The sequence below is a fragment of the Balearica regulorum genome, chromosome 9 (assembly GCF_011004875.1).
Source record: "Balearica regulorum gibbericeps isolate bBalReg1 chromosome 9, bBalReg1.pri, whole genome shotgun sequence".
Classification (NCBI taxonomy): domain Eukaryota; kingdom Metazoa; phylum Chordata; class Aves; order Gruiformes; family Gruidae; genus Balearica; species Balearica regulorum.
Window position 1 is genome coordinate 9,276,625 of NC_046192.1, and position 24,047 is coordinate 9,300,671.

At 46.0% G+C, this 24,047-nt stretch overlaps 1 protein-coding gene across 2 annotated transcripts; it reads left to right on the forward strand.

Annotated features, from left to right (window-relative positions):
- The first annotated feature begins 9,922 nt into the window (after positions 1-9,922).
- On the forward strand, positions 9,923-22,834 carry KCNE4 (potassium voltage-gated channel subfamily E regulatory subunit 4). 2 transcript variants are annotated; one of them, XM_075761003.1, is made up of 3 exons: positions 9,923-10,055; positions 19,571-19,788; positions 20,222-22,834. In XM_075761003.1, exon 3 carries the CDS (start codon positions 20,257-20,259, stop codon positions 20,737-20,739), a length of 483 nt encoding a protein of 160 aa, XP_075617118.1. In that variant the 5' UTR covers positions 9,923-10,055; positions 19,571-19,788; positions 20,222-20,256; the 3' UTR covers positions 20,740-22,834. The 2 variants fall into 2 exon arrangements, with proteins under 2 accessions (XP_075617118.1, XP_010307759.2); XM_010309457.2 differs by lacking the exon at positions 9,923-10,055 and having other exon boundaries at positions 19,362-19,788.
- Positions 22,835-24,047: the final 1,213 nt, after the last annotated feature.

The following is a 24,047-nucleotide window of genomic DNA, read 5'->3' on the forward strand; positions in this document are numbered from 1 at the left end:
GAAAATTGTTGTGCTCTGAACCTCCGGGCCTGCTGTCATGGAGTGCAGTTTATTTAAATTACTGTAATGAGACAGGCTGTTGCACAAGAATGACGTGGACAAATTGGAAAATGTCAGGTAGGCAAAAAATGTTAAATTATTAAGTTGTAACAAGTAGCTAATATATGGTGGTAAACCAGACACCCCCCTGCCTCCCCCCCCCCCCCCATTCTTTCAGAGCTTCCCTGTGTTTTCCACAATGGAAAGTATGCCTAAATAAATCTTTCAATATTTACAATTGGATCGGCTACAGATTTTTTTTTGGTTAAGAAAGAGAGTTAGCAGAAGATAGAGTTATCCAATCTTAAGCAGCTTGGAAATTACCCACCCTGCCAGAGCTCTTTGAAGGGAAGACTTGGCCAAGGTGCAAGAAGAAACGTATTTTATATCAGCTCTCTTTTCCTGAGGGAAGAAGCAGCTGAGATACTTTGAACAACAGAGAAATCTGCCTAATCCTGCCTGCTGGGCACGTGCTTTGGGACCCCAGTGTGCCCCTGCCCCGGCCCAGGGACTTTGTTGTGGCTCGGGGCCAGGGCTGCCCCCAGCAAGCGCAGGGACGTCCCCGGGGGGATGCTGAGCCCTGGACAGGCTTCACAGGGGCTCACGGACATCGTGCTCCTCAAAGCTTCGGGCGTGGGGAGCTGCAGGGCTGGTGGCACTGGCCGGCTCAGGGGACGGAGGACCCAGGATCAGGACAGCTGTGGTCATCTGGTGCTGCTCACAGGGGGGTGTCCCTCGCCCCAGTACTGCCCACCAGCAAGCCCTTAGCCGTCGGGCGTACGCCTCATTGCGTCCGTGTTTCGGAGTTACTCACCACCCGACAGCAGCTGCGACTTTGTGGAAATGCCACACAAATGGTTCGTGTCTTGGGTGGCGTCTGGAACCGGTGTCATTAGCAACAGCAGCAACGGCGATGGACGACCTGGAGGTAACTGGTGTGGGTGAGAAATCTGCAGCATGGGTCTTTCTCCTTGTATATGGAAAGACACATCTTGGTATTTTTAAAAAACTTTTCTTATTAGCTGTGTGTTTTTTAAAGTAAGAATTCCCTATTTGATGCAGCTGAAGGAAGCGTAGGGAGCTAACTTCTCGGTCCTTCTCCAGGGACGACCAGCAGGCAGGAGGGGGAGATCGGCTTTGGGATGTCCTGGGTCAGTCGGGTGTTTGCCAGAACTTCCCCTGCAGTACGTGGCGCAGCCACCCAGGTTTGCCTTTACCCCGTGCAGGGAGCGACGTCCCGCTCTGTGGGCTTGGCCCAACGGGGAGACGGGGGTGCCGGGCTGCGTCACGCGGACTCGGGGCACGGAGTGTGCCGCTGCAGCCCTGTGGGTGCGGGATCAGCGCCCGTGCAGGACCCCCGCCCGGGTGCCTGCGGGTACCAGCTGTGGGCCAGAGGCCCCGCTGTCCCCTGCGAGCCCGGGAGCCCCCACCTGCGTGTGCCGGGAGGGAATCGTTTTCCCCTTCTGTAGCTTTAGAGGTTCGGATGGGGTTTTAGGGCCCAGGCCAATCCGGGATAATTGAAAACTGCACTCCAGCAATCTCAAGCATTCAGATTATAATTATTTCCATCTGTCTGCCTTTGTTTATTTACTTTTTCAAGAAAGCTCCAGTAGGACTGAGAACAGCTTTGTTGTGCTAGAAATTTCTAGCCCACTGCGATTCGCAGACTCCTGTGCTGATTCAGTGCAGCAAAGCCTTAGAGTCTGTTTGGGACTACGGGCTGACACCAGTTGATGTCTCCTCAGCTGAGACTACAGCATACTCCCCGGCTTCTTTCCATTTTTGTTTCATTAAGACTTGTTTTTAAGAGTCTGGTTGTTTCTCTTTTCTGCTCTTATTTTTCTCTTTGCATCTGGCTGTACCTCCAGGTTTTCTGTGCTATTCTCTTCGCCTTACAGATCCAGCCAGAGCTGGCTGCGTTGGCAATGTCACGGGGAGCACCGGCGGTGGATGGACTCCAGATCCTCTCTTTTCAAGCAGCTTGCCCACGTGGTTGCCCTCCATCGCCGCCGAGGGCGGCTGCGTGGGGTGACGCTGGCTTTCTGGCGGGGAGAGTGGAGCCGTGGCACGCTTTCCCATCCGGAGCGCGGCGGCGCGTGCAGCCGGCTGCTGAGGCAGGGCTTGCCCAAAGGCCAGCGTGGCAACGGGAGCTTTTCCTCCTGGCATCGGGAGCCTCTGGACTGAGCTCTGCAAGGGCTCCTGACTCGTAAACAGTGACTTTGTACAGTGAAGTACGCTGCTGCGGTAACCTTTAGAAGAGGCTTCAGAAAATTATACCCAGCTTCCACTGCTAAATAGTCCAGCTTTGGTTTTCATCCCAGCTCCACTTAAGAAACCCATTAGTATCTTGTTTGCCTTATTTTTTTTCTTACTATGTTTTTTTGATTTTGTTGCTAAGACCTTTCTCCTAGTTGTCAGAGAAAAACAAATAGCTTTAAAGATTGATACATTGCAAACGCTTGTAGCATCTCCACATCTGGTACCTCACTCATAATTTATAAATCTTTTGACATTAAGAAGGAGATGTGGACTGCAGCAAAAGACTTTCTCTATTATTAACCAAGTAGACAGAACCTTTTTCAATGTTTTGTAAGTATAGTGAAGCTTTAATGCTCTTTCTTACCCCTTCTCTTCGTCTGCTGGCCTGTCTTATTCTGGAGCTGATACCTCAGGCTGTCTCCGGGAGTTTTTTGATGTGACCAGGCATCACTTCTGGATGTGGCGGCAGAGGTGGGTGCAGCCCAGCTCCTCTGCAACTGCAAAGGTTGGCTGCCTTAGTCGTGGGGTCCCCAGCCGGCTTGTGATGCTGGAGAGATCAGCAAATAAGTATCACAGAGTCCCTTGTCACTGTAGCTCCTCGGGAGTGAATACTCCTGTAGCGCTGGAGGCAATCGATAACTCGGCCTGTGCGAGGTTGAGATAATTAACTTGAATTTTTTTAATTTTTTTTTTTTTATTTCCCAGGCAAATAAACTGAAGTGTTGGTGGCATCAAAGCAAAAATCCCTACTGGTCTATGTGATGATCTTGTATGGGAGCTGGGTGAGTATCTTGGGGCACAATCTGAGTGTGTTTATACCCGGAAACTGCAGGGTAAGAAAACATGGCTGAGAGTAGGTGTGAAGGATGGCAGCAGATTTTTATACCATTTAAATATAATTTAAGTGATATTTAAAATGTTACTTGGGGGTAATTTTCATGCTGCTTTCTCCTCGGCTGTGTGAGCGGAGGTGTGCGAGCAGCGGGACGTGTCGGTGTCCCCGGGATGGGGCTGGCAGCCCAGGGAGCCGCTCGCTGCGGCGCCTGGCTTCGCTCGGCTCCCAGGCACAGCACAGCGCTCAGCCTTTATCTCCCGCTTTGTTCTGGTTCGTGCTACTTCTAAGGACAGTGCCTGTCCTGCTTTCACCTTGCAGCGCTGCCCGTCTGCGGGGCCATCCCGGGCAGCGTGGTGGACGTGCGGCAGAGCGGGGTCCGTGCCCCGGCCCCAGCCCAGGTCCTGCCATCCGCCCGCAGCCCGGCAGGCAGGAGCTCTGCCGCGTCCCACCCGCCTCTAGAGCCCCGCCGCCGTGCGCAAAGACCATCGCTCAGCTACTTGAACGGTATTTGCTTTTCTTCTGGGTAAGATCTCAGTTTGTTTGCTAATGTAACTTTGGGGTAGGATTTTTGCAAATTATCTATTTATTTATTAATACGTTGATACACACTCTCTTTAGTTGTTCAGGATCCTAATTTTCAAGGCTGAGGGGGGCTTATGCGTATGTAAATAAGTGGCCTTTGTATTCAGCTTTAGCTTAAAACACCTGTATACTAAATACTCCAACAGTTGCAAGCTGCCCATGAGGCAGAGCCCTCAGGACTCGGCGATCATCCCACGGGAAAGCCTGGCTGCGGACCGTAACCAGCCCCGCTGCAGGGGAGCGCGCTGCTGGAGGGAGGGCACCTGGGCAGCACGGGCTTCGAGGAGGGCTGGCTTGTCCCCGGGGGGCAAAGGAACAACGCTCGTGTCAGCCCCAGCGAGTGCTCAGGGAACTGGCTGGTGGGGTTGTGCAAATTGGGATGTGGGAGTCAGTTTTAATCAGCGATGCTTGAGAGTGCAGGAGAATCCGTGCGGGAGGATGAATCATGACCATGATGGGGAAGGGAAAGGGTGGGCAAGGCTGGCGAGCTGCTTGCTCCCCAGGCGGTAAAACCCTCCCAAGTGCCTAAGCCCTTCAAACCAGCCCGCTTCCCGCAATCCCACCGACTGTGCTCTTGGGAGTGGAGGAATGTAACTAAATATTAAATGTACATCAACATAAAAAAAATAATCTTGACAAGTTCTGGATGATTCCAAGTCTCACAGGGAGACGTCTGAGCAAGAAAGGCTGCTAACCGCGCAGGCAACAACTTAATCGCTTCTAGAAAAATCTGCTTTAAGAATTGCCATGAAAGCGAGCACAACGTCTCAAGGGAGAAAGCAGATTTGCACCCGCGGAGTGCGATTGTGTCTCCACCGCGGGGGGAAGCAGGCGGCGGGGCTGTCGCAGCGCTGGGAGCCTGCTGCGAGAAGGGGGAGAGTCGAGTGCGACCTACACGGATGTTCTGGTGCAGAGCGGGCAGGTCCCGGTTGCACGGGGCTGTTCAGGAGAGCAGCGCTCCTGTAGAGGAAAGATCCTTTCTGCCGCTGCAGCCCCGTCTGTAAAAACTAATCCTCCACAGCTCGGGTGACCAGAGAGAAGTAAAGCAAACCCGGCTGCGCGGAGGGATGCAGGCAGCGCCCTTCTGGAGTGAAGCTGTCCCAGCCCGTGCCCACGGGCCGCCCTGCCGCAAAGGGCTGACGGTCCGGGGCACCTGCCTTTGCAGAGCCGCGCATCTGCTCTCGCAGGTAGATCAGGAAACCCCTCACGGGCCTAATCTCATCCTGTTCTCCAGTGTTTGAAGAGTAGATTTTTGTGCCAGAGCTGACTCAGTTTTTATTTTCTCGGCCACTAGAGGAAAAGAACCAACTTACAGGACTAATAAATTGCGGCAAATGTTTGTAATTTGTCAGCGACTCGTTTACAATGACACTTGTGTGTGACAGATGACTTGGTGAGCAGGGGTGACGTTTATTTTCCTGTGAATTTGAGAAGCTCGTATGAGAGCAAAGACCCATGGTTCTGACCCACTTCCCTCTAGATCTAGAGAAAAGCAATAACTGGAAGTATTATAAAGAATCCTCTCCCCAGTCCTACTCGATTTTGAAAATATTTTGAGTGTCTTCACAATAGCAAAACAAAGTAAAAAGTCTTTCTCTATTTTCAGTGCATCCTTCGTAGTTTTCCCGCTGTAGGGAGGAACTCCAGACCTCCCTGGAGGCTGTCTCCCCCCCTGGCCCCGGCAGTGACCTAGTTGTGCTCTGCTTCTCAATCCTGGAGCAAGCTACCTGCCCGGAGGCAGAATAAAGGGTGCAAATCAGAAATCTCCACTTCTCAAGGCCGTGCATCTTCACACCAACCCCACAACAAAATGTATTGGCTTGGGGTTCTCATAGCTCTTTCATTTGTCTGCAATATTATTTTCATAGATGGAAGATTTTTTTTTTTAACTGTTTTGAAAGCTAATATTAATTTAAGCTGAAATAAGATCTGAAACAAGTCTTTACCTGAGCATAAGGATAGTCTTGTTGCTACAGTAGAGGTTGGGCAGTCAGACATCTATTGTATCATTGGCTTCCTGCTATCTCTCTCTGCCACCGTTAACCTTCCTTGCCGAGTGGTAAACACATGTATCGAATGTTACACCAATGCAAAGCCTAGAATATACGGCCCGATAAACACGGTCATTGCTAAACGTGTTTAGCTTCCGCTCAGGCTCCGAAATCTATGGGACCGATTTCCCCACTGTGGATTTACCGTTGCAGAAGCCGCAGCATTTCAGAAGTGCTTTGATTGCATCCTCAAAGGAGAATAGGGTCAAAGACAACAGCGTCTCTGTTTCAGGCAGTGCAAAATCACGGGGTGAGATCAGGCTGGCTGGAATTTTTCAGCATCCCTGACCTGGTCCGTGCGTGGCGGCAGCACCGGCTGGCCTCTGCGCAGGGCTTCCGCCAGCCCTGCTGCTGGGACGCGGCTCCCCGAAGCTTTGCCCAGGATGAACAATCTCTGTGCCCTTGTCTGACCCTCTGCTCGCATCATCTTTGTTTTGGACGACATGGGAAAGCGGCTGAGAAATGTCGGGGCTGTGTTGTGGGCTTCCAGGGAAGCAGGAGGGACCCAGCTGTGGATGTAAGCAGAGAGGGTTGCTCTCTCTTGCTTAACATTTGAGGGGGGAGAGGGTGGAAACAAGGGAACTCGTGGTCATGTCTGCTTTTTTAAAGTTTTATTGCTCTTGCTAACTCCAAGCAAGTTATTATTCAGAAATATTATTCAGAAATCACAACTCAGAGCCCCAAATGATTAGACTTAAAGTAATGGATTTGGGGTTTTACTTTCTGGTTTCCTGGTTATCTGAGGCATGCAGAAGCCATGGGCTATCTTTCTTTTGACTGAAGAACAAGCAGCTTTTCTCTCTTGCCTTGTTCTTTTCTTTTAGCAGCCTGGAATCCTTCTGGAGCTCTTTGAAAACCAGCCAGCAGAAGATTTTAGCTGATGCTAATGGGGAATCAGAAGTGTGAATGGTGTCTTGGCAACAAGCGAGTAGCAGGAGATGAGGATCTCAGTGCCGCAAGGTACCTGCTAAAACAGCAGGAGTTGGTAACTGGGTCCTGCTACGGGTGCTTGTGGATCACACGGGCTGAGTCCTGCACAACCCCGGTCACAGACAAGTTTCCAATATTAAAAATCCTGGTACAGAGGAGTTTGCTTCTTGCTTGGTTTCTCTTGCACTGTAATTGACTCTTGGGAAGCCTTTACCCTTCATCTTTCAAAAGGCAGTAATATGTAGCTCATACACCCTGTAAGGCATCCTCATTTGGTTTTTGCTTATGTTTAGTGCATGTCAATTGTTTCCACTTTATTATTATAACAATAGAAATCCAATATATTTTGTCTGCAATTTGTTAATGGGATCTTGCATTTTTGCCATCTGTTTTTTAAAGCCAGATTAAAACCTCTCCTAAGTTTAATTCTACAGGAATGCTACTAAAGTTCTGCATTACCTACCTGTAAGTGGCTGCGTTATATTCCCTTATTAATTAAAACGATGACATCCAGTATTGGGAGCGTGTTACCTGCCCAGCGTAGCCTCTTGCTTGCCCCGGTGTCATGGCAATCTCATCTCCGTGGCAGCGTTGGTTTCTGAGCATCGCTCGTAGCCATGGCAACGTGGGGTGACAGGGAGGTCCGAGCTGCCCGCGTTCGGGATGTGGGAGCTCGCTCCTGCTGTAGTTGTTACTGTTAAGGGCACTAGTCTAGCACGTGGGTTTTTCCGTGTGATAATGAACCCGCTTGGTTGAAACTTGACCAGTTCTGAAGTGAGGGTTGAAGAAGAAAAGAGAAATGAAACGAAACGGCTAATAAATTAGGGGGCAAAGCCTAGGCTCGCTTTACTCATAAGACTTCTAAAATCTTTAATTTAGGAAATTGGCTGCTTTCCTGAGGTAAATTACAGAGGGGAGCTGGGCAATTTATTTGAAGTGCCTGAGCACTGGATACCTGAATCGATATCTGGATCTGTTTTATTCCTTTTGAGACTTGATTAGATCCTGAAACCAGTCATGAGGGCAAAGGGGGGGAAAAAACCCCCCAAAAACCCCAAATGCCAAAAAACCTAAAAGGACAACTCAGTGTTTTGGTGATGACCTATGTTTTGCCCCTCTGAGCTTTCCAACGAGGAGATCGGACCTTTTACAACATTCCTCTGTACAAGGTATTGAAGCCTGTTGTGGTTTGCTGGGTACCGACACGAGGGTCCAGGTGAGCTGTGTTTGAGAGGGAGGTGATGGCAGGGTTGCACCAGGGATCAGCACACATTAAACCGTGAGACCCGGAGGTGCTACAGCGACTTCTGCAAGGGGACAGATTTGTAGTAACACAAATATGGTGTTTTGGGGCAGTATGAACTGGGGACCAACCCTCGTTGCTATTGATGTCGATGGGATACGGGGTGTGAGGCTGGCGACTTACAGAGCCGAGTTAGTGGGAATCTTATCTAGAAAAGGATTTTGGTATTAAGCCCAAAGGGCAGAATATGATTCACCTTGTATAAAAACAAACAAACACAGCGACTTTAGTGGGAAACGACCCCTGTGAGGATTTGCTGTGTCTGACGGAAATGAGCAGTTCACAGGCTGAGCCTGTGCTTGTTGACTGGCTGGAACAGAGCAGATATACTTTCTTTCCTTGAAATCAAGCGTAGTGGGAGTCTGTGAGAGTGCACAGGGGCTGTGAGCTCCCTACCAGGAGCTTTCAGGATGCAGGAAGGTCCACCGGCCCGGTCCTGTGCCCAGAGGGAGCAGCAGGGGCTGCAGCAGAGGCGATGCTGAAGGCCATCGGCCTCTCATCCACCGTTAAATCTGCTGCTCCTCTGGCAAAGGAGCTCCCGGTCCAGTAGCGTGCTTATCAAGCTCAACAGTCAGCAACAACAAAAGCCTGACCCCTGCAGCATTTCTAGAAACTGTGATTCAAAAAAAAATGGTGTGGCCTCCTCAGTGGTTTCCAATCTGTGCCCTGCCCTGACTGATTTGGCAGCTGCTTTTATCCTTCTCATAACTGGAAGAGATTAATTTTGTTTTAGTCACTCCCACTTCACGCAGGAGACCAGAATAAGGTTGCTCTGCAATCGCTGTCTCAAACTTGCAGCCTGGCACAGCTCATCACCCAGTTTCCTGGCGATTTTTGAGCTCCCTACTCTTTAGTTATCTTCTGCTGTGGTCTTCAGAGAGTCAGCTTGATATTTAAAAAAGGACTTTATAACAGACCAAAACATAGATGGGAATTTGTTTTGTTTTATCTTGTTAGTTCTTGGGTTTAGGAAACAATAATGACGTATGTTAGACGTGTCGGTTGGTTCAGCAGCAAATCATAAAGCTTAATCATCAAGACTCCTTAATCCCAGATAACTGTTTTTTTTTTGTTTTGGGGGTTTTTTGCTTATGCTGCTAGCTAATCCTAATGCTGAGATTATTATATCCACAGCAATTAAATCTGCATGCAGTTTTTCATTTTAATCTGTTGTTTACAAACACAAATCATTTCAGATGAACATTTTGTAGGTCTGGGCTCTAATCCAAGTAAGATACACCAGGCACAAGGACTTGGGCAGGGAACCTTCCAGAATAGATGCACCTACATCTGCTCAAGAATGAGCAACTTTTAAAAAAAAAAAAAAAAAAAAAAGTCCAGCTAAACCATGGCTGACCGTTTAGGAGAAGGAGGAGAGTTAGCAGCACAGGGCGCGCAGGCTGGAGGCATTCCTGGAATGCGCCTTGCACCAGCCCCAGCGCCGCGCCGGCGAGAGGCGAGGGGCTGAGCTGCAACCCCAGGGAGATGCGGCAAGGAGAGTTTATCTTTTGGGAGAAGGAAGGAACCGTTTCGGGCAGCTTTTTCTTGGAGGGAGATATTGGGAAATCACTCGGAGCTCTGCAGAGCTGTCCCAGCGGAGTGCGATTCACAAATGTATGGGGTGTGATTGCTCTTTCAGGGCTCAGAAAAATGCAAGGTATCTCGCTAAAGACACAGTCCGGCCCCGGCAAAAACACAGCACTGTGGTTTGATATGACATGGTAAGTATGTTTATAAACAGAAACGTCAGAGAAAAGCAACAGGGGACATGGACAAATACCGTGGATGTGTGCTGCTAACACGTGCATGTGCGTATTTTTCATTGTCTTTTATGTAGACTTTCCTTAAAGTATTTTTCCTGTCTCCCCCCCACACCTATACCAAGCAGGTGGGTTTCAGAGGGATTTGAAGGAGATGCTTTGGCAACCTGGTTTGTGAAGGACGTTGATGGTTTAAATGAGATAACATGGGAGAAATCAAAGGAGAGGGACAAGAGTCCTGGATGGAGAAGGTGGTGGGAGCTTTACCTCAGGAGGAGGTAAACCCTGACACGTAGGTAAGGACTACAGGAGTTCCAGCTTTCCAAAGCAACAGCTTCTGGTGTGCATTTTCCATTTGCAGCTGAAGGATTTGATATGAGCGCAGCCTGGGTCCTCTCGCCTGCGCGATGCACAGAGCACGGAGCTGAGCCCCTGGGGCAGAGGGAGCCAGCACCGTTACGTGGAGGTAGCAAACCTCTCCTGGTGGCTGGCTGAGCTGGACTGGGTGGCGCGGTGGGGTGGAGCTCGGGACCATGCTGAGGAAGAGTCAGAGAGATGGGGACACGGGTGGGTCATGTGGAAGAGAAGTTATGGGGTAGGCAAAGGGAGCGGGCGGGTGGGAAACACGTTGAATAAATGGTTTGCGTGCGTCCCCTGCCGTGACGGGTGTGGGCAGGGTCGCCGGGGTCGAGTGAGCAAGTGACGGGTAAGAAAACCAACCCGAGCATTCCACCCGCCATGTCCGTTTGCAAACGGGTAGCAGTGTGTTAAACAGCCATCGTTCTTCAGGCTCCTCGCCTGCAGCGCAACAGCAGCAAAGGGAGCAGAGACCCCGCTGTGCCGAGCCCTTTCATCTGCCCGAGCACTATTGCTCTTCCCTACGTGGATGATTTACGTGAACAACCCTCGCACGCCGTGAGCTATATTTACAAACAATGCAGCAGTTGCATTGCTTTCAGGAACTCCTTCGGCACTTCAGTTGAAGAACTGATTAGTACTCCGCTGATGTGTGAACATTCAAATGCTTATGAAAGAGTTGGGAAATTTTGTGAATACGGCTACACCAAAATTCTTTAGTTATGCGACTCAAAGGAGTATTAATTCATCCTATGTGTCTAGATTTATTTTTTTTTTATTTTCCATCTGGAACAGCAATAATTTTTCCCCAAACATGCTGCATTTCCAGAGCTAGTTAGGAAAGCGCAGGATCTCCTGTATCGGTGCAGAATTCCCCACTTCCTGTCGCTTCCTAGATGCAAGTGAAACACCAGCCTCAGATGAGGAGCAGCAAGACCACACAAGACCACATGTTGTTTACTTTGGGCTGATTATTCACGTTATGAGCAGCCAAGAGAGGAGACTGTTTTCCCTTAAGTTCTAAAAGCATAATTCCATCAAACCAATGGTTGCCTTTGCTTTAACAAAATACGTTCAAGAAGGGATGAAGTCTCCCCACTGAGATATAAATGAAAATACATCCTCTCCAGTTTCTTTTATCATTTGCAAGTAAGCTGCCCGTACTTAAAGTAGGTATTTACATGTTACTAAGTTTCTTTTCTTTAGTATCACTTTTTAAAATCAATTTGGGAAGTTAATTTTGATTTCTTTGGCCAGCCTTATTGTTGCGCTGCCGAAGCGTGCTCTCTCTCCCCTCTTTCCGTTCAGCACGCAGCACGGGGAGAGTTCTCCATGGGATGGCGTGGCTGTGGACCCCGTGGGGAACACGCTTTCTGTCTCTTCAGTTTGATGCCACGAGCACCCATGGGTGCACCTAATCTGCAGGGTGCCAGCTCGCTGTGCTGATGAGGGAGATGTCAGGAGGGCTTCTCCTGCCGGGCTTCTCCTTGGGCTTTTCCAGGTGTCTTGGAGCTCTTTTGAACTTTTGTTCATGCAGGAGGTATGGGAGGGTGTGGAGGGCTGTTACATCAGTCAGGGCCCTGGTAATGGAAGATTACATCATTTCAGCTCCTTCAGCTGTCCACAAGAGGTTGGATTACGAGTGCTCGTGTTCACTGAAAGAAATGAAGTTCTATCAGTTGAGAAGGAAGAAACCCTGTTCTTTTAAAGCTGGCACAGCCCTACGCTGGTACAACCCATTCTCTGCGTTACGCATGCAGGGGACTCGCCTTCTGCACACTCACATCTGTATACCGAAACACAGAAATGCAGGAACAGATCTCAGCTCATTTTCAGGAATCATCTTAAATTCTTGTATCCAGGCACTAATGGGGAAATCCAGACCTTACAGGAGCCAAAGGCAAACTGCAGATGGGTTCATCATTTGAGATTGGGAGTTTGGCCTCGGGTTTCAGAAATCCCGGCTTTGTGCTTCCCCCCCTTTGCCTGCAGATGCCCTCCCTTCGGAGAGGATGCACGGGCTCTCGCTGCCTCTTTTGTATGCTTTCTGTCCTCTTTGCTGTACACCTGAGATTCATCCAATTGATACTATTTACACCCCAGATTGCTATTTTGTGCTTTGTGTTGTGTTTTCCAAAGCAGGCTTTCGGAATAAGAATAGAAATAGCTGATCTGAGTATTTTATGCTCTAAAAGTGAGTACAGTCAACAGATGCCAAGATGTAATAAATCAAACTGAAGTGCTGTCTTGGTTGCTTCAGCTGGAAAGGGGACTGCTGTAGAAAAAGGCAGTGATGAAATCTAAACTGTATTTGCAATCCTGTGAAGATTCAGGTCAACGGGGTTGAGAGCAGAAATTAATGGAGTGTGATATTTGCTGCAACAGCTACAGTAAATGTGAAGGTTTCACAACAAAAACTCAAAGGGAGTGTTACAAACGCACATGATGCTGAGCGCCTGATGTTGTACAAAAACCTGAGGGCCTTGAACATCAGAGGGAGAGAGTTCGACATCTGGTATCCATGTGAAAGTGAAAAATCCCGTATGTGCTGAAGGTCACAGTGACCTGGGATGCTACGCCGACATGGCTGTGAAACAGCATGCGCTGCTTTATGCTTCGCAAACAGATTTTCCAGGACTGGAAAAAATAATAATGAAGAGAAATGTGGCTTGTTCCTCCAAGGCCTTGCAAGTGCTCTCACTTCAGCTGGACTGGATGCGTGCCACTGAGAAAGCACTAGCTGTCCCTTTCATCTCTGCTGTACACCAGTTTCTGGGAGAGGAGAGTGAACTTACCTCTGTGCGTCTTCGCTCCTTGGGAGAGATGGAAGATCACTGTGACACTTGTGTTGTATTCTTTATTGTACGCTGTCGCGAGTTCCTAAAGGGGTAGAATTGCTTTTATGGTAAATGTCATGATGGTCTCCCTCCCTTTTTAAATCTCTTTTGGACACTCTGTATTCAACCCTGTCCTCAAGAGCAGTGTTAATTGAGATTAATATGAAATGCCCGTTATATACTGGCAGGTACTTTGACCTCAAGGCAGAAAACTCGGCACAGTCCATGCGGGCAGCCAGACTGGTCCCTTGCTCTGTATTAGCAGCTGCATTCTTCACACACACCAAAATCCCGCTGGATTCAGTGGGAGTTCCGGGCACGTACCTGAGGCAGAACTCGCTCACCTAAACATTGGGGTCTTTACTATTTCTTGATGTATGAAAATGAAAAGGGCAATGCTGCAGTTTAGTAAGTCTAAGCAACAGCTGTTTCCTTGGCTGCAGGGTCTGTGGTTTCCCCAGTGGTTAAATTTTTGTCTGTTTGTTTTTCTTCTCAAATTCTTCCAAGTGTGGTGGACTTTGAGAACCGTAACACTTCTGTGCCAGTGCAGGGGAAGTCACTGGGTGTGTGAACCCTGCCCCCTCCATTTCATGAGACAGCATCCTGCTCCCCTCTCCTTCTTGGTTTCCAAATATTATTTTCAAAAAAGCCCAAAACAAAATGACCGAACTGTGCTGGGCTTCCACGTAGCCAGCAGAACTGGGAAGCAGAAAGAGAGTAACTAAGGGAGGCATGAGCCTGAATGAGTAGGTAGTGGGTAGCTGCTCCTTGGGAAGAAGGCAGCAGAGTCCCAACAAAATGTTTCCTGACACGAGGGAATGAAAGCATGCTTTTGTATTTGAGCTTCAGTTCCGGGTAACTGGACAGCCAGACCTTTATCAATGTCTCTATAAGCTTGCTGCTTTACGTTGTGCAAGCATCTCCTGACTTTTCCCAAAGATCTTTAATTTCTGATCTGTAGTCAGGTGAGAGTTCGAGTCAAGCACTTGAATGTTTTCAGTGTTTTTCTCCCCTTTATTTCTTATGCTTCTCAATTACGGGCATATGCTGAATTTCTCAAATCATGAAGAATCTTAAAATGAGAAAAAAAAAAAAACAACAACCTGAGGAGAGATCTTCAAGCTGTGTGCAGAGCAATTTTTCAAAACCTCTCTAAATATTCATTCATGTCCCTTCACCTACAATGTGTTTGTTAGAAGCCTTCTCTAATGTAAATCAAAACGCTAATTCTGAGCTGATGAGAGTCAGAATCAGTTTGGAGAGAAGATGAATGGTCCTTTACAAGGCCCCTTTCCATACCTGGAAGAGTGAGCACTGTCTGTTGACCGAAGAAAGAGAGATGTGTGTTTGGATTTGTCAGTGAATTTCTTCTAAATACTTCTAATCAAATTTAGAGGGTTTTGATTTATTTTTAATGGCATCCAAAATTTGGTATGTTGCTACCTGTTTTAAATCCCAAATAGAAGTAACTACGTCGAATGCAGTTGATCGCATACAGTGCAACTGAACCTAGCGTTTGACACCGAGAGCAAAGAAAGCTTTTAGTTTATTTTGGTTTTGAAGGTAGTCCATCACACAGATCATTCTTTTTGGGAAAAAAAAAAAAAAGGAAGAAGAAATGAAAAAACATTTTCAAATCAAACATACCTACGTCCTCTGTGCAACATCAAAGGAAAAAGGTAAGGTAATATGAAGTATAAGTTTCATTTTATTGTATAGAAATATATATTGATAAAATAACTTTGTAACATGTCTCAGCTACAGGAAAGAGAAATGAGGATGTGATGACTTTGGACTTTTAAAATGTAATTTCTAGTTATTGCTATCATGAGAGTTACCTGTTTCTGCTCTGTTTCCAGTCACTCATAGCTTTCTGAAACTCAGTTTAGGAGTTGAAAAGAAATGCCTATCCCAAAACTCCAAGACTCCCACAATACATGCCTTACAGTAAATGCTAAATGTAGGGTAAACTGTTATTACAGATATCAGTGAGATTTTTCTGTTGCTTGTCAGCTCTCAGGATCAGAAACTAATTTGCCTTACAGGTCTTTGTGGTGTGCTCGGGGGGCAGTTGCAATACTCTGGACGTGACTGCTGGGAAATCCCTTGCCACTGCTAGAGCTGAGGTCGCTAGGGCACCTCGGCTGTGAGGTCCTTCTGACCCCATATTTGCTGCTGTTGATAGAGAGTTTTTGCTGCTTTGGGTGCAGGGAATACCTGAGAAACTAGAAGTTTGATGAGATGGGGAATCTGCTACCGAAGTTAAATAAAATTTGAATTAAAGCAAACTAAACGCTGAAGTTGGAAAGAAGGCTGTTGCATGCGTCTTCTAGACTTACCTGTGCATGTTTTCACTAGTGAAGATTGTAAGGCAGAGCTGAGCGTTATACTAAGTTTTTCACAGTTAATAACTAGGCAGAGTGTTATTTCCATTTGGTATCCAGATGGTAACATGGTATATTGTGGATGACACTGAGAAAATTGCCACCTTCCTCTAGAAATTGCTTGCGTGAAGTATATTAAAAATGTCATCTATTTCTGCAGCATGAAAAATAGAGAAGAATGATGGAAAATTACACTGAACCTAGAGCTGTGTGAGAATTGCTCTGATACCAGCCCAGCCATGTGGTAATGCTGTTGTGCTTGCGAACACAACGGTTATTACCTTTTCAGGTAGCGATCCGCAAGTGCATTACCATGCTGTACCCTCACAGCATGTGTAATTTGTAGGTATTATTAGATTCGTTTTACAAGTGAGTGAATTGAGGCATAGAAGCGTTAAAAGCATATAGTAAAGCTCATAAATTTCATATTGTAAGTAGGCTTGTTAGCAAGAAGGCGCATGGCTTGTGTCGGGCTGGTACTCATTTCCTACTCTGGGAATGATTGCATGACTCGCTGCTTTTGAACTAGCTCTTGTATTCCAACACACTCACAAGCTTCACTGAAAATTGAGTAGCACGTGCTGACACGTGCTTTAGGTGAGGCACTGCCATTAACTTTAAGGGGCTTTGACTTCAAGGAGCTTTGGAGCAGGTCCTTTGTGAGGCTTGTGCTTTGCAGTGGGACCAAAAGTCGGTACGTACATCCCAGCACGGCAGGTCTTTAAACACAAGAGCACATCATGGGCACAAACATCCCTTTCATTGTGTCTTCTTTTATGGTGTCAAACCCAGCTCTTGATCTCTAATTTTACTTTGATTGAAATCATATATGTGAGTGAAAAATATTGCTCAACTTTGCTGTCCCTTTTCAACTGCAGTGTTGGAAGATCTAAGTCATAACTAAGTCAGTATTTGCATGGCAAAACTCTCTCTCCTTTTTCTCCCTAGTGGTAAATTCCCAACTGATACTTCTGTTATAGGTCCACCTGCAGGAAGAAAAAACCCCAACCCCTCAGTCCTTTCTATTTCTCTTTTCTTTCAATTTTTTTTTCTGATTTTCAGATCATTACTTCCAAAAATGCACGTGCTCAGATACTGTTTAAAGTCATACTGTTAGCATACCAAACAGGCTCAGCTTCCCGTAGGAGCTAGCCCTTTAACAGTTGTGTCTTGTATCTTTAGACTTATTAACTCACTAAGTGGAAAAAGAAAGATAAATGCAGCATCAGACCACGGATTATGCCCGTAATGAAGGGTTAGGCATATATTTTCCATGGCAGCCTGCAGAGAGTCATCTGAGTCTCTAAGGATGTTTCATGTTGTCTTCATAACGGATTCTGTCTTTGTTCAGTTTTCTGACTGTCCTCAAATTTTTATTTGGAGAAAGGGTTCACATTATACTATCCCTTAAGCCATGTTGTGAAGGATTCCTGCCCCATGGGATGCCTCAAGCCTCAACTTTTGCGTCCTTTGGTGACGGAGGTTGCTGCCACAGAAGGCTCTCTAGGAGACAGGGACCTTGAGAAAAAAAATTTGGCATCAGCAGCTACATTGTGACCTTTTCATCACTGGAGTGCCTGGCTGTTCCTCTGCTTTATTAGTCTGAATGTTTTCAAAAAGGGGGGGATCTCAAGGTGGGAGCAACAGCATGAGGATTATTCTTAAATGCTATAGCCTAGGTTGGGAGTGATGCAAAGATGAAGAGGAACATGTGAGAGGCAATTGCTGAAAATATGAGAGACCTGTCAGTGAAATTTCAGGGGAAATTTTGTGAAGTTTGAGGAAAAAAACCCACCTGATCTGATAGGAAGAAAGGAACCCCAAACAAGAAATAGCTAGTAACCTTAACTCCAAAAAGTTACTTCAAATTAAGCAAGTCATTTCGCCATGATCAACGGTTTTACATTATGCAATGCATAATGTAATTTGCAACAAAAGTAATTTTGAAACACAAAATTTAAAGGCTCCAATTTTCAATTTTCTAGGTCTTGTTTTTAGACAAAAATACAGTTTCTACAGGGTACATCTTGAGAAAGCTGACTTATGGCACCAGTATGCAAGTGGCATATGTTTTTCAGGTGGTTATTCCCCAGTGTCTTCCTAACCCTCCTCTTCATGTCTGTAGAAGGCTCAGGGATTCCTTCCAGGCCTTTTTAAAATTAAACTGTTTTTCAGAATCATGGGCTAACAGATGGAGAAGAGTTGTTATCATCAGCTAGCCAAAGTAAATATAGTTGCAAAGAGTTTTCAGCAATAGCTATACATAATTATGCAATTCAGTCTTCTTTTAGTTGAACTTTGGGGGACTGCATAAATCTATGGGCGTACCTGACCAGTCTTCATGTGCTCTTGCTGGGTGCTGCAGTTGATCTTGGTAACTTTGTACAGAGCTTCACCTACATGAAAAATATGAGGCTTTGGAGCAAATAAGAGACCCTATTCACACCTGCGGGCACCTGCAGAACAGCCAGTCTGCCTCTGCTCTGCTGGCTCACTGGTGGGACCTGTGGGGTGCCTCAGGTTGGTAAAACGTGACACATTGTCTTTAATTATTCAAATTCCAAATTTCTGGAGCTGAATGGGGGAGCTGAGAAAGCTGTGAAATAAAAGGTCCCCAAAGTTAGCTAGAAAATCCAGAGACTTGCTCTGGGTCATGCATTAGCCTACCCGTTAATATGCTCTTGCTGCCTGCTCAGTAATTTGTCGGGAACAAGGAAGAAGAATCCAGACTTGGCAAGCTGGTGCTGCAGACAGATTTTGTCAGATGAAATCCCAGTAGACGTTAGTCCAACATCAACAGCTCCTGAGCTATCACATGGGAATGCGCAGGGAGATAAAATGAACATCCTGAAGGGTGGATCCTCTATTTTAAGGGGCAGAGAAGGGAATCTGGCTAATGTAATTTTTTTTTTTTTTCTTTGTGGAGTCGTTCAGAGGAATGATGGAAAATGCTGGTTCCAAACACAGATACAATTCTGTCTTTTCTTGAATTCTTCACTTCATTTAAAGTTGCTTAACTCCTCTCTCTTGCGTTCTCCTACATGTGAAGAGAGGTTAATCCTATCTGCCTTTACCTCAGAGGGATTGTAAGGGCAGAGTTTGGAAAAGAATTTGCCATCTATGCAAAGAATCCACAAGTGACTGCAGGGGAAAAAAACCCAGACCTACCGCTGGGAAACTCTAGCACCAGTTGACTACTTTCTGGAAGTGGAGTGTCCTGTTACATAAACATCCTTGAAGCTTTGCAGAAGGGGTGACATTCACATCACATATGTGGGCCCTGACTAATTGGGCTTTGTGTGTGAAGAACGGGGATGGAGAGGATAAGGAAGTGAAATCCCCAAGGTGCAAGCTGGGCCTCCTTCTTCCCATGGCCTGTACTGTTGCTTACGTGTTGAAAAGGGGTCTCGGAGCCTCCTGTACCACTGAGCTGATGACTGGGAACTCTGGGGGCCCCGCAACCCACTCTACATCCTAACCCTGCCCTCCCCAGCGGGCTGGGAGGTGTCCTGCGCAGCCCAGCAGCCAGCTGCAACAGCCTCCAGCAGTCACTCCGAGAGCATCCTCTGCCCAGAAGTTGTTAACGTCCCTTCATACTAAAATCTGCACTAACTCAGTGGTCCTGGTCTACGTATAAACAGCATGCAGACCATGTAACTCTTGGCTGCTTCTAAAACGGTGGCAGAAGGGGGCTGCTAACTTCAGGAGCTCCAAGTTGCCCCCGGAGGAGTCTGTACCTTTCCACTGATTATGTGGGGAACCAAAATCCCGTAGTTGCTGTTTTGATGGCCGAAGTTAGGTGGCACCAGCACCCCTCCATCCAAAACTCACTTGAGACCCAGGGCCCGGTTCTCCAGAGCCCCACACCTTGTGGCAAAGTGGAGCTGCAGCATGAGTTGAAAGTCACTTTTGTAAAGCTTTCTTACTAGTCCCAGGGAAAGAAAATAACCTCTTTCCTCCTCCATCTCTTCAGGGAAAATTATGTATAGCAGGCATGTAAATAACTTGATAGTGTCTACCATAAAATTCACATGTTTATTTTTCTATATTTTATGACGGACACAGAATAATGGTTTGCAGGTTTTCCATGCTGCACAGCAGCTCTGAAGGTAACAGGTCAGATTTAGAATTGGGATGCCAGTGAAAGGAACAAATTTACAAGCTGAAAGAGCTGGTGCTGAACTGGTTAGGAAAGAGTAAAATCTGAATTCCCAACTCTTTTTCTTTTCACAGCTGTTAAGAGTTCAGTGGGTTGAACTGCAATCCTTCAAGTTCATCTGTTGACTCCAACACAAAACTATTATAAACTGTGCCTCTAAAACACGTGATGAAACATTTCGTGAGAGCTATTTATTCCAACTGCAGCAGAGGAAAGTTTTCAGAACACCCGATATTTGGTAGAGGAAAGGTCTCTTGAGCTTTGCAAAAGGAGGAATTATTTGCATACCGACGTAAGTTGCTTTTTGATTAATTTTTTTTCCTGTACCATTGAATAAAATAATATTTCTAACTCCCCCCCCCCCATGGAAACATGATCAGGTAGCACAGAACTGTGTTTAAGTGCCTAGCTGAGTATTTCTATATAGTTTTCTTTCTTTAATCATGTGGATTGAGGATTTTATAATTCAGCATAGAACTCAACATGATTTAATGTTACGTATTTTCTTTCATCTGATGTTTTCTGTCTCTGAATAACAGTTCATTCAGTTCCAATATTAATGCAGAAATAAGTATGATAGACTGCAAGCTTCGATCAAGTGTGTCCTGCAAGCTTACAAATTACAAGTAACAAGGAACAGTTCGGGGGTATCTTTTTTTCAGATGTTTCTTTTACATCTTTGATCTGACGTTTGATCTTACATATACATATGCATTCTCCTCCAGGCTTTAGCTGCGGTAAAACGCTTTCTGTGCTGAAAATGGACCATGCAAACATCACCCTAACCATGCTTGATGCTGAATCCCGCAACACGGAGAAGAACAACAGCAATGAGTATTTTTACATTCTGATCGTCATGTCTTTCTATGGGATCTTCCTGATAGGGATAATGCTGGGCTACATGAAATCCAAAAGAAAAGAGAAGAAGTCCAATTTGCTTCTGCTTTACAAAGATGAGGAGAGAGAATGGGGGGAAGCTGTGAAGCCTCTACCAACCATATCGGGGCTGAAATCTGTCCAGATCCCCATGATGCTGAACATGCTGCAGGAGAGCATGGTGCCGTCCCTGTCCTGCGCCATCTGCTCAATGGAAGGCAGCAGTGTGAGCTCCGAATCCTCCTCCCCAGACGTGCACTTCACCATCCAGGAGGAAGTGCTGGATGCTGAACTGGGGGAAGTGTCAGAAACGCTCCTCAACGAGAGCAGCGAGGGATCTGCAGAAAACATCCACAAGAACTCCTAGCACTTGCAGGGCTCCCTTGATCAGCTGCCAAAGCGTGAGTGGAGCTCCCACTAGGAACTTGTGGTTCTACTTTCCTCCTCTCCAATGAACTCTCAACAGGTATCCATGCCCCTGGGCCGTGAGGTTCCCGAGAGCTGGTGGGACAAGGAAGCAGTAGTACCCAACACCAAAGTGTAACTTGCACGTAATTGGGATGCTTAATTTTAATTTTACCATTATTATTTCTTACCATAAGAGCTAAGAACAAGGAGAATATATATATATATATTTTATTTTTTTTTTCTAATGAGGTAACTATTACTGGCATGTCTCTGCATATTTCAGAATTCTGCAAATATCTGGGAAATGTTTGGGGAATTTACCCTAACTGGTTGCCTGGTTGTTAAAGACGATGGGTAATGCTTATTCATGTAAAACTGTGAGAGAAGAGAAGAACTTTTATTCTTTTTTTTTTTTTTTTTTTTAAATAACAATCCACAGCCAACGGCAGATTTGCTCAATGAGGCCTCAAAGCTGAAAATTTGTCGATGCTGTAGTTGAAGGGAGTTGCAGCATGGCTGAAGCCTGACTTTAGGCACAGAAAAAATGAAAGAAAAAGAAAAAAAAAAGGCACTGAATTTCTAAGAGGCTTGTAAAGCCCAGTTTCAGATCCATGCCACTACATCTATCTTTCCTGAGGTTATACCTGTACTGGCTGGGACAGGTTCACTAACTTCTGCTGCAATCCAGCCTTTGACTGAGTTACTAGTAGGAAAAGTGGTTTTGGTTTTTGCTTTTGTATTTTTTAAAGACATGTAGATTTGATCACTAAAGACAAAGATCTGCAAGTTAAAAAAAAAAAAAGACATTAAAAGATCTTTGTTACAAGGTGTAAGACGTAGAAAGGCTTGAACAAATGCTGCTCTGTTACACCCCCTTGAAAAACAGGTGGAATTCAGAATAGAATTTAACCTAGCAAGGGTGAAATCCTGGCCCCACTGAAGTCATCAGCTGCATCCTCCTGACTTCAGGGGGCATGCACAAGATTTTGTACTTCTCTGTTGGAGTTAAATTCTCCATTTGAGGTCAGTAAAACTATACCCATTTACATCATTAGAGAATCTGGCCTTTCTCCCCTATTTAAGCCAGTGTAGATAAACATTGCATTACATCCTTTTTTTTTTTTTTAATCAGCTCGCATGTGACACATGCATTTCTATAAAGTCATTAGTAACTAGTTTTTAAAACCACCACAAACTTTCCCCCTTAATTTAATGGTACTGTGATTTTTTTTTAAATGCTCAAGAAATTAGTTACTAGATTATTGCACTGTTAAAAGAAGTAATGTTAATATTGTAGCAATGTATGATTATTTCAATCATACCTTATATTTTATAATAACTTATTACAATGTTTGGATTAGTTCTGAACCATGAGGGCTAAAAAGCCTGAATCTAAAGCATTGCACAGCAAAACGTTTGCAAAATGTCTCCACATATTTCCTGCGCTAAAATAGCTCTGTGATTTATCCACTGGCATTAGAGCTTGAGAGACAGCTTGAAAAACACAAACGCTGAAGAGCAGAAACGAGCCGAGGCAAGAGTCTGCTGTACTTCTGCCATCGAGAAGGGAGAAGTCTGGTTTTGGCTCGGAGGGTTGATACGATGGGATGCAGCCCGCAGAGGTATCGCTGTCTCTCTCTAAACACGGCAGAACAAAGGCTCCATTGTGCTCAGAAAGGGCCTGATTCAGTTCAGACTGAAGGCAGTGGGAGTTTTTCCATCGACTTCAGTGAACTTTGGATCAGACCATATAAAGCTTTTTGGTAGATTTACTCCAAAAGGGGCTGTTTTAAGTTTGAAAGAAGCCAAATTAAGTTTGGCACTTTGCCTGGAATCACTTGAATCCTGAAACTTTCCAAATGAGACTGACATGCACGAGTTGTCACATTTTCCATTGCTTTCTCCTTCATCCTTTTGGTATAAATGTATTTGTATCTGTTAAAAACTGATGTATATAATTCCTAACATTGAGTTGTATATAATTGTCTCATGTATTTAAAGTTTATTGTTTCTACTGGCACTAATTTTTATTTAAATAAAGAAACACTTTTCCTGGAAAAGTTTCCATGTTTGTTCACTACATCAAATAGATTTCCACTAATGGCACTGGTGCAAAATTTCTACAGGATCCTTTTCTTAGCCTCTTTTCAAAAAGATTCCTTGTGTTTGACAGTACCGCAGCGTTGCAGGCTGACCGCAGGGCTGAGCCAGGCGCTCCGGGTCTGCCTTGGGTCCAAACTGGCTCTTCGGGGCGCTGGGCAACTTCCTCGCGCCGAGCTCCTGCCCACGTGCAGGCAGGGACACAGGGACACCCAGAGTCCTCCTGCAAAGAGCTGGGGGTGCTGGCGAGCTGTTGAAGAGGCTGGCAAAGCCAACAAGCTGCTACAAAAACATTTTTGTCGTTTATTCAGCCTCTCGAAAAGTCTGCATTTTGAGTTTTGGCTTTAAATTTGCCTTGTAGCAAGTTGGGTGGGCTACGGTTGAGGTTACGGGTGAGTATCTGACGCAGGTCTCTGTTCCTGCCGGATTTCCAGTACTTGGCCATGGCACATAGCTGGCTTAGTCACAAGCTTTGACCCTGGGTTTCATTGCTGCTCTGTAATTTCCAGCATTAGGGATAGGGGAGGTTTTGGGATTCTGGTTCCCAATGCAGGGCAGAAGTGTTTAGAGGCAAATTAGCACTTCCATATCTCCTTCAAGCTGTGACAGTACGTACAGGGTCACAGGCACTGGCTGAGACCTGCTTGCATGGGGTAATTTCAGGTTGTTTCAAAAATCAGGTTGCTGTAAAGTTATATCTGCTCACTTTCCCACAAAACCTGTTCCCCTGTGCTCCTCTCTCTTCACTCACTCCCTATTAAATAATTCTGGGGCCTGTTCACAAGCTCCTGTGGACCTAAAGCTACCCATCAGCAAGTCTGCGTTTCCCTCTGGCAATGTAATCTCCCGGGACACCCACAGTGTCCTGGAATAGCGGGTCAGTGATGTTGCATCTTCCACATTTACCCATGCCGCTGTCTCAGTGCTTCACTGTTTCCATTGCCACAATAATGAATCAAGAGACTTCTGACAGCACTGGTGATAAGAAGGAAAAACAGAACAAAATGTAAATTACAGCTCTGCTTTGTGGATCAAAAAGCTAGCTTATTCCAGTGGTTTCTTGCATTAAACTGAGCTGCTATAAAGGGAAACTCTGTGTGCTTTGGGGTCTATTGACACTAAAGTGAGCTAGTAAGCACGAAAACGTGGCCACCTTCTTGCAGACTG